The following is an 11110-nucleotide window of genomic DNA, read 5'->3' on the forward strand; positions in this document are numbered from 1 at the left end:
ATATAACTGAAAGCATATTGAACCAAATTGGAAAATAGTAAATTACCAAGAGCAATTAGACCGAGAGGAGAGAGAGCACCGGAGAAGAAGTCCGGTGAGTTTCGCTGGAGAAGGTGGTTGCTGGTGGTTGTTGTTTATTGAGGAGAGAGAGGGCCGGAGAAGAAGTCCGGTTAGTTTCGCCGGAGGAGGTGGTTGCTGGTGCTGGTTGTTTATTTCTCCTGGAGAAGATGGTTGCTGATGGTGGTTGTTTCTCATGTTTGTTTGTCTTCAAGATTGGGGTAGAAGAAATGAGAAAGAGAAAGAGGTAAGAGAAAGATGAGAAGTGTTCTGGTGATTTGATTGCACTGATAGTACTTTCCAATTCAAAAGGTGATTCTTCACTACCCAAAATGCCCTTATAATTGTACCAACATAGAGTATTTTAATGTTTTAAATGCTAAAAGTTATCTAAACAAATCATGACCCTTAATCTATTAAGATGAAACAAGATCAATGGACCACATAGAGTTTCCAAAGTTTTTTAAAAAAGATGGGGTTTCTTATAGAGCCCACCCCTAGTCACTTATATGTTTACTTTAAGGTTTTTGCGTTTTTTTACCAAGAAATAGTTTTTATAAAATAGACATTTATTTAAAAATTTAAAACTATTAGTTAATGACGTATAGACATCCAAATTAGAAATCTTATTTTTTTTAAGTGATTTTACAGTCCTATTTGAATGAAAAAAGCTTCTGCTTTCTCATCTTAGTATTTTGCATATAATAAAATAAGATACTGTTGTCCATGGCATTATAGTCTAGTGCCACATTAAAGGTGAGACGAGGCTTAGGGACCATTAGGTTCGGGGGTTCGATTCCATAAGGAGGGTTTTTCCCAGATTAGTTATATTTCCTTCTAAATTGGTGTATATAGCCTAATTGAGAGGGATATAATCGAGTGGTTTTGCTCGTGACACGATAATAATCCAGTGGTCAGTCACGAATATAAATTTGCCGTTAAAAAATAAAAGAAAATAAGATACTGTTATTATATTTAGTTCCAAGACAAATGCCATAAATTTAATATTATAAAAATCAGATGAAAATCTAGGATTTTTTAATTTCAAATCTGTGAGAAATAGTTAAATATGAATAGAAGGACCCACGTTCCAAATCACAATGTTCCCATACGAAATATAAATAAAGTTTTGATTGATAACAATCACTACCAATTCCAAAATTTACATGAACCACGTATGCAAATTATGTTTCAACTATGACGAAAGCCGGCTACGTAAAAACATAATATGATATACATTGTTAGTGATTTTAGTATTATTAAAACATTTAGCTAAATGAGAATTAAAAGATGTGTAGCGCAACTATAACTATGCTATCAATAACAATAGTCCAATCAATAGCATTTGGGCGATCAATAGTATCTGGGTGATCAATAATCCGGGAGCTTAATTAAGTTATTGTTGACGGAATTCAATCATCAACATCAACTATGATACTATTATTGATAGAGTTGTTCTAACATTAACCGAATTAACTATCAACTGTTTTTATCGCAGTTTCATGAAAAATTATGTTGTTCAACTTAAACGTTGTGATTGATCCTTATCAATAAAATGAAACTCTTTGGTATGATTCGAGTACCTACTTTTTGACAAAAATTGCACACTCGTTCTTTGTTCTTTCAAAATTATTCCAATATTTAAAAGTACAATTGAAATACTTTTTATGTAAAAAGTCTTGCACGATTCAAATGATAATCCGGGAACTTAACTACTACAAAATATCGAAGACTCTTAGGATAAGGAGGGTAACACACATAAATACCTTAGCAAAACCCCTATATACATACATCACTTGTCTGAGTTAAAACGTTAGACCTCTAACTAAAGGCAAGAACATCTCTCAAGTGAATCAGCTTCACAACGGCATGCACTCTTAGCTAAGTGAATCAGCTGCTCTAATGTCGTAACTTCAACAAACACTCCGTCTCAACCTATCACCTTCTGTGGGACACACAAAGTTAAAAAAAAAGAAAGAAAAAAAAGCACACTAGAAACTTGTAAAATTTAGCAAATATATGGTTAACTCACTATTATTACTATATTTGTGTAAACTCAAGACAATAATGATAGATGCTTATCACCTAAGTTTGGCAAAAAGAATCTTTACATTTACATTACAAGCACTGATTTTTCCCAAAAACACATGTATAGTGTGACAACTTCAAGAATGCATTAAAGATTTAAGCAGTATATATAATATATGGGTCCCACTTATATCTTGTGGAGAAAACATCAAAACAATACGTAGATGTAACGCTGAATGGATTTCAGGCGCAAGAAATGTTTCTTGCTTATTAACAACTGGGATTCGCTCGTGATGCGGTAGAATTCGTTTCGATCAGTATTGGCTCGTTATGCGACCTTTACTTAATATAACTGAAAAAAATCCAAAGAAAAAAGTTGTGATATGCCCAAAAGAATATCAAAACACGTATTTTACATCGACTAAAACCATAAAAAAACGAATGGTTTACGTTGCGGTACATTAACACTCCTATACGGGTAGTTAAAATGTATCGTAAAATATCGAAACGAACTTGTATCGAAATAAAAAAAAAACATAAAAATGATAAAAACTAACTCGGAACGCCAATAAATATAAGACTATGGGGTATGGTCCCTTTCCCCCACCTCCAAATCACCTCTACCTCATCACCTTTTTCTTCCCCTTCCTCTTCCCCCATCAAGAAGAAATGGTTTCTTCATCCATCCCCTCCAATAATATTAAGAGAGAGAGAAGCAAGAAAGAAGGGTTCAACGGGGAGGACGGGGATGAAGCCCTGATTGCACCGACGGGATGACGCGGGGGGGGGGGTGGGGAGGATGGGTTCCCTGACGGGAAGATGTGCCACCTCACCATCCCGACCACCTTCCCGCTTCCACACCCCCACTGTCAAAGCAACGTCATATTCTAAAAGTTGCGAAAGGAAAAAATATCGTCTTGTACATAATAATGAAAAGTCGGATTTGAATGAAATTTACACCTATTTAAACATAGATAAAACTATACACATCACAACGGTACATTCAAAATTTCATAAAACATCATAATTTAAAAGTTATAAAAGGAAATTGAAATGGTATACGGCGTCAATTTATAAAAAAGTGTGAGAAACTCTGATAGCATATACATTTATGCTTTAGTTATTTGTACATTATTACTTACAACTCGGTTTAGAACAAAATATATCGAGACTAGGGTTGTTCACGAGTCGAGCCAGGGCAAGCTCGGACTTGGCTCGATTATAAACCGTGCTGGCTGGGCTCGGCTCGGATTTGAAAACAAACTGAAAATCTAAACTCGAGCTCGACTTGATTTTAAACCGAGCTGGCTCGGATCAACTTGGTTTGGCTCGATTTTAAAAAAACAAAAATAAATACATAACTCTCATAATTTAGTAGTCTACTATATTATTCAATAGTTCAAAATTACATATCCAAAATAAGCTCAACCTAATATATTACAAGCCAATATCAAGTTCAACAACACAAAATAAGTTTTAAATTTCAAAGAAATACAATATAAGTTCATTTACATGGTAATCAACCTTCAAATATGTTATAGATATCAAAATACACTCTTAAAGCATGTAAATAATACTCAGTTTTGTGTAATATATTATAATGTATATAAAATAAAAGTAAAATAATCCGAGCCGAGCTAACAAGCGAGCCAAACCGAGAAAATTCGGCTCGTTACGAGCCGAGCTGAGCTAAGCTCACTTTCTAACCGAGCCGAACCGAGCCGGATCGGCTCAGTTTCAAACCAAGTCATATCGAGTGAGTTTTTTCTTAGTTAAATCCAAACAAACTCTGAGTCACAAACTTTTTAAACAGCCCTAACGAGACATAGATAAAATTAGTCATATCTCAACTTCAAAGTAACAAAAGAAAGAAAAAAAATGTAGTTAAAATAGTAAAATACATTTTCAAAGAAGAAAACTTAAAGTTAATAAAATAGTAGTATCGTTCATTTTGCATTCACTGACTTTAGAGCATTTAAAACGAATCCTTCGTATTAATAATATTATTGTGAGTGTAACCTCTATATTTTTTTTTTATAGTTTATCGTAGTTATAAGTGGTTGTAAGTAGAGGAAAAAGAAAAAAAATAAGAAGTTACTGTTTACCGGTAAATTTGAAGAAGATATTGTTCACCTCTATAATAATGTTTATAAAGATGGAGAACAAAAGTCAATTGTGAATGCTCTTAGTGAATGCATTATATGACTTTAAAAAATAAAATACTAAATAATAAGTTGATTTATAAATCATATATTCCTCTACAAAAATTAGGGCAGTTCAATTGCTCGTCGCTCGTCACTGCTTGACGCTCGCTCGAAAAATGATCGGAATATGCTTGCTCGGTTTGGTTCGGTTTGCAAACGAGCCAAGCACGAGCAAAGGTCCACTCGGCTCGATTTGAATGAATTTTTATTAAGTTATTACATATATAATTATTTATGGACACACAAATTACATATATATTCATATGTTATACATATCACTTTATTTGATCTGGCCCACTGCATACAAATATACAATTATATTGAGTAAATTACAAGTTTTGTCCTTTATGTTTACATCAAATTGCAGGCGCTGTCCTTTAGCGCAAAAGTTGACAAGTTTTGTCCTTAATGTTCCAAAATCTTGCACGTTATATCCTTTAGGCCAAACCCAGTTAGATTTTTCGGTTAAGTATGGTCATGCGCTTTGCACATGGGGGTATTATTGTCATTTTACCTCCCAAGGGACTATTGTGTAAATAAATTGATATTCAAGGGACTAATTGCGTCCGAAATAGAAAATAAAGTATAAACATTGAAAAATCTGAAATCTCTCTCTGACTCTCTCTCTCCTTCTTTCTTCTCTCTCTAATGCTGTGTTCCAGAGATCCATTTAACAGGGGGAGGGGAGGGGAGGGGAGGGAAAATGGGATTTTTTTTGCCTGATAATAGTCTTTCCAATTTGGAAAGACATGGAGGGGAGGAATGGGGAGGGATTTTTAACTCGGGAACACACCCTAACAGATGCAGAGATCATCGAGGGGGTTCAAATATCCACCACATCACTTTATAGCAAACAAACTGCTGGGTTTTGTTTCACTTGTTTTATTTCATTCCAAACACAATGGAAATCTCACAAATACTCTGATCAACAACAAACCCATCATCCCCACAACCCCAAAACCAAAAACGCAAATTCAAACAGAAACAAATAACAGCACACTACGTGTTCGACGAAGCGCCAAAGAGAGGATTCTCCTTAAGCGGCTGAATCGAGAACCGATCAAGAAACCTCGCGACACACTTCCCATCAAGCCGAATCCGATTAAGCTTTGGGCAATCACTGATGTACAAATGCCGACTAGATGATCGTGCTGACGTCATCTAACTACCGATTACACCATACGCGACGATATTCAATAGAAACTTCCAGAAATTGAAATAGATCTACGTTTAACCGGTGACATCGATTTTAAACGGCAACATTCACCGTTTAACTTGATTCCGGTAAGATGTTAACAGATCTGGAGGATTTGACGGAGATCGAGAATCAATTTTTGACTGTAGATTGAACTGATGGATGTTGAAATAGGTGAATTTAGGGAGAAATCACTGGAAGATCGTGAAGGGGACACTCAATTGAGAAAAAAAAGTTTGTGAAATTAGGGTTTAGGTTGATTTTGGTGAGAATTGGGAAGAAATGCAGAGGGTTGGGTTGACAAATTGTTATATATAAATGTTTTTAATTTTTTTACACATCAGTCCTTAGACATATGTTATTTGTATAATAGCCCATGAATAATGAAATGACAAGAATACCCTCATGTGCAAGGCACATGACCATACTTAACCAAAAAACTAACTGGGTTTGGCCTAAAGGATATAACGTGCAAGATTTTGGAACATTAAGGACAAAACTTGTCAACTTTTGCACTAAAGGACAACGCCTGTAATTTGGTTTAAACATAAAGGACAAAACTTGTAATTTACTCCAATTATATTTATACATACTAGCCTAATCAGACCAATAAAAAGTTTATCACTAAATTTAAAACTAAAACACTATGTTGCGAAGCGACAATATTTGACTTCTTTATCTCATCAGTCGTCAGTCGTCTCTCGCTCTCACCATACGTCACATGCAACAATTGTTCTTTGTTGTATATGGATCGCCTCACCTACCTCAACCTGAGCCTCATCCTCGGATAGTCCAACCTCAAGTCTTAGTGTCATCCTCGGACAGTTGGACCCTAGTCATGGCCCAATAGCGATGACATTGAAGGAAACATTCTAAATCTATGGCTATCCAAATCACTCGCTGCTCGCTTCTCGCTTGCCGCTCGCTCGGAAAATTGCGTTCTTGAATATACTCGTTCGGATTGCGCTTAGTTATAAACGAGCCAAGCATGGACAAAGATCCGCTCAGTTCGGCTCGGCTAATGAATAACCCTACAAAAAAAATATATATAAAAACCTAATTGCAAATGTTTTCTGTTTTATATATTAAACAACCATCAAGTAATTGGGCAACCCAATATCATGTAAGGAAATAAAACATAAATACGAACCAAATCTCAAGCATCGAAGTGGACCATTCCAAAACATCTAGTATAGATCCCTATTTTGCAATTGTATGTATAGTAACGGTTGGTTTTCTTTGTTAACACATAAATTTAATGATAGTTAATATTCTTAACATTAACAAACACATAAAGACCGCGTTTGCAAGGTTAACAAGACTAATACGCGCACAATAATCATGTTTATTGCGTGCAAGCAACACAATTTTATACATTGACCTAATATAGTCTATTTGTATTAGTGAATTTCGAAAAGAAAAAAAAACCCAAAGAACCCATGTACGATAGTAGAGAAATGCGTGAAATATACAAAGACAAAAGGCTAACAATGGACATAAAATAAGGTAGGTTACAAGAGAGGAATAGACGAATGAAGGAGAACCCGTTGCTTGTTATTTTACTACTTCACTTATCTCCCCTTCGTCACATAATCCAACATCCACAACCAAACGTTTCCTCTTCGACTCCAAAACCCTGCAACAGTTTCTCCTGGGAGACTGCAAAAGAAACCGATAATAAAACACATTATGTATTAGAGATGGCAAAATGGGGACGTGAAGAGGGTTGAAATGGGTCACAACAGGGTCAAGTTGGAACACGTTATTTTGGTTGACCTCAAAATACTTTTTGTTGTCAATTTATAAGTTTTTTTATACTATTTATGATCATAAAAACAATTTGAAATCATTGATTTATGATTTAAAAACAATTTAGAATCTTTGAATAAAAACAATTTAGAGGATGTATGCATTAATTTGGCCCTAATAAAACCCAACCCAAATCAACTCATTTATTATTAGTAAATGAGCTGAAATGTTCTCTTATTGTGGATCAAAGAGCATATAAAATAACATTGGGCTTACCCTATCCCATAATTGTGGATCCGGTCTTTTATAAACAAAAACTTTATCAAGATTTGAAGGATCATGCATGTGCCATTTGCAAGTGGGATGAGGCACACGATGGCGCGCGTATTGACTAATCGTCATATTCGTTGTCGAGTTTAGCCGCACACTAGTCATGTAAAACACAAAGGGTTTTTGACACGGGTTTCTGGCAACGGGCCGTGTGTTGAAAGCATAAGCCGTGTAATCGGCTCTTCGGTACCAATTCAAAAAAGTTCTTGACGGCATTTCCACCTCACGGGGTGACAATATTCCTCTAAATATTTGAATCGCAAAGCCCCAAGAAACTGAAACGGTCCAACCCTTTGAGGAGTCGTAACAAATCGATTGTTGTATGAGACCGGCTGAGTCAAGTTTCATAGGTAACATTAGTCTTTGCAAGGCTTTGACCCGTGTCACGTTCGGAAAAATGGGCTCGACCACGTCCAAGTGGTGCAACGAGACAAGTGGTGTCACGGGGTGCGCAGCAAGCAGCCCGAATAAGTTCCCGTACACATCATACTGAATAAAATGCAGAATTGTTACAAAAAATAAGGGTAAAAACACACCTAACACCCAACAAAAATAGTACAATTCAATAATTCAGGTTCTGTCTTTACCATCTGCCTCCATTATTGCTCTAAAATCACATATATAATTACAAGAGAAATTAAAAAAAAATCCAGGCTTTTCCTACCACAAAAACAATATAAATGGAGACAAGTAGTCCAATGTTGTTGATCTACAAAGATTTCTATTGTCTACCCCTACCTACCATGGACCTTTAGCTAAGCTTAACATCCACAAAACATATTAAACCGACGGCACCGACGCAAGTCGGATGGTTTGACTGGTCGTTACAGTTTTGACGATTTGACAGTTTAACAGTTCAATATATATTTTTTTTTTTGGAATAAAAAAGTACATGTATCTATCACATTCATGAAAATATTCATCGATTCAAATATTTTAATAAAAAGTAACGGTTTAAAAAAAGAAAAAAAAAACATCGGTTTAAAGTTAAACGTCAAATCACTGAAACTGTTTAGTCTGGCCCTAAACCCTAAACCCAACCCGACATCTTTGATTTATCATTTTCCGAAACCATAAGTTAACGTTTCAACCGAAATTTTTTTGTCAAAACCAACTGAATTACCCTACCAGACAGTGAGTTAGAGCCAAGTATTTCTTCAATGTGTTATATCTACCTTTTAACTATATCTAGATAAAAAAAGTACAACCAAACTTGCACGATGTACAACTTATAAAGCAACACCAACAATAATCAAGATTTTAGCTTATACTAACCTGGTGGAAGCCAACTTCTTTAGTAAGTGGCACACCAAGCTCCGCCATACACGCCTGCATCCGGTCATCGGACCCGTAAAGTCCGGGATAGCGCTGAATACACCGGTCTTGCATCGTCTCCAGCGCCTTCGCTAACGGATAACTAATCGCGAAACCACCGCCCCCATACGCCATACTGTAGCTAAAGAATATGTTTTGTAAATGACTTTCTGACAAGCTTCCAATGTAGTAAAACTGATTATGATCATACTTGTTCAAAACCCTAATAAGATTCTCAGTTATGAACACTGTGTCATCATCCCCCATCACAAACCACCTCACATTGTCCATCCCTAACCTTAATGTCTCCGATATAATCCTCGATATCCGAATCGCTGATCGGTGACCCTGCTTGTTTTTGTAAGCGAAATGCGAGGTGTTTCCGGAGATTTTCACCGGTGGTAGACCGTCGTCGGGTTGAGTTTCGACCGGATTATCCAACCATACAATCCCCCTCATTTCCGCATCCTTTCATACATAGATACAATATATTAGTTAGGGTTTATTGTAACTGTGCGGTTTTCTAAGCCATATTTGTCGAAAATTGGCTATAAACGACATTTTATGACAAATTTCCGACCAACATGATGTTGTCGGAAATGATCTATTGAACTTTTCCGACCGACTTCCTATCTAACTAGAATATATTAGTTAGTGTTTATTGTAATTATTTTTCTACTAGAAAACCTAGCGGTTTCCTTAGCCAAATTTGGTCAGAAATTGGTAGGAAACAACTTTTTTCCAGCAAATTTCTGACCAAATCGATTTTAAAGAAAATTATGAGAAACTTTTTCTCACTAATTACCTACCGAACTTTTTAGTCAGAAACTTTCTAGAAAAGTTTATGCTTTTCTAGTAATTTTCTGTACTTTATAAATAGTTATAAATAGTTGATCAATAATATATAATATAAATATAAATAGTTGATTAATAATACATAATATTTTGCGAGTTTTCTTTATTCCATACCTTCTTCCACCACAACTTGATGTAATTCTTCCGTCTCTCCCAGAGCTTAGCCGAGGCCGCAATGCCGAACACGACATGTTTAAGCTCCGTTTTCTCCGGTTCAACGATCTCTGGCGAAAGCGTAAGGTTCTCTAGCGAATTACGAGTTGAAAAAATCAACTCGTGTTCGCCGCAAGCCAAATTAGAAGTGTTGAGAAGCTTGAGAGTGTACACAAGGTAAGTTACACAAACAAACACCATAAGATACATCATTAACTTACGGTACCCATTGCTAGCCCGGTTCGAAAACACGGGTGTTGTCGGGTTCGGTCTCACCTGATCCCATATGATTTTTTCTGAATCTTTCTGAAACAGTTTCATATTCGGTTCAGATCTATGATATATAAGATATCACGCAAATGAACCAAACAAACTGAAAATGATCACTATACTCATGTACATATGAAAGTGCATAGGTTTCTGTGCCTTTGTTTGATTACTAGAAAGAAACAGGACTAAGTCATATGAAAGTGCGTCGAATTGTTTTTATTGACATGTTAAAATGTTTGATGCCACGTCAGCAAAGTTTGATGATGTGGGTTATATTTGAAATTATATTAGCAATTAAAGAATTTGATAAAACAAGAAAAAACGTAAGTTAGTCGTTTTTTGCATTTTGAGGATACCCATTAAGTGAAAGTTTTAGCCTTATATAACTTTTTTAATTTTCTTTTTTTATAATAAATTTTAATTTAATTTTTGTTATAAGTTTATAATAATTATTATAATTTTAAATATAAAGTTATAATAAATTTTTTTATTGAAAGTAAAGTTATATAAATACAAATTCCTTTTAAGAAATTTAAAACTTTGTATTTAAGAAAATGTCGGAATAATATTAGGAGAATAGTGTCGGTGGAGATGAAGGAATATAATAGTATTAATAAAATAAAGTTTAAGCAATCGACTAAAAAATAAAAAATACATAAAAAAGTACAAGTCAGTGAAGTCACTAAATTTTTTGTCAGATCATCATTATTTTGCACACTGACGTAAAGATTAAGAAGGAGAGCGTTTAATGTGAAGGGGTCTATAGTGTATAAAAAACCTGAATCCGGATTTGAATCTGAAAAGAAGCTGAACCTGAGAGCATCTCTAATAGGAGGATTTGTTGGTGTTTTTAGGGAGAGAGAAAGTGATGTGGAGGAGAGAGAGAGTGATGTGGAGGAAAGAGAGTGTAGAGATGTTTGTGGTGAAGAATGAGAAAAAATGGAGAGAGAAAAGT

The 11110-nt window shown here is 35.2% G+C and overlaps 1 protein-coding gene across 1 annotated transcript; it reads right to left on the minus strand.

Moving 5' to 3' along the window:
• Positions 1 to 6764: 6764 nt before the first annotated feature.
• Positions 6765 to 10343, minus strand: LOC110889484. Its single transcript, XM_022137016.2, has 4 exons — positions 9847 to 10343; positions 8839 to 9345; positions 7510 to 8052; positions 6765 to 7143 (listed from the first exon to the last, which is right to left on the minus strand). The coding sequence occupies exons 1-4, from the start codon at positions 10204 to 10206 to the stop codon at positions 7039 to 7041; spliced, it is 1515 nt and encodes a 504-aa protein (XP_021992708.1). The 5' UTR covers positions 10207 to 10343; the 3' UTR covers positions 6765 to 7038.
• Between the last annotated feature and the right edge of the window lie 767 nt (positions 10344 to 11110).

The sequence above is a fragment of the Helianthus annuus genome, chromosome 2 (assembly GCF_002127325.2).
Source record: "Helianthus annuus cultivar XRQ/B chromosome 2, HanXRQr2.0-SUNRISE, whole genome shotgun sequence".
In the NCBI taxonomy this organism is placed as follows: domain Eukaryota; kingdom Viridiplantae; phylum Streptophyta; class Magnoliopsida; order Asterales; family Asteraceae; genus Helianthus; species Helianthus annuus.

Coding starts and splice junctions, on each gene's coding strand:
- LOC110889484 (XM_022137016.2), bottom strand. CDS start 10,206: ATGAAACTGTTTCAGAAAGATTCAGAAAAAATCATATGGGATCAGGTG. Junction 8,053..8,838: donor AAGAAGTTGGCTTCCACCAG/GTTAGTATAAGC, acceptor CATTTTATTCAG/TATGATGTGTACGGGAACTT. Junction 7,144..7,509: donor ATCCACAATTATGGGATAGG/GTAAGCCCAATG, acceptor TTTCTTTTGCAG/TCTCCCAGGAGAAACTGTTG.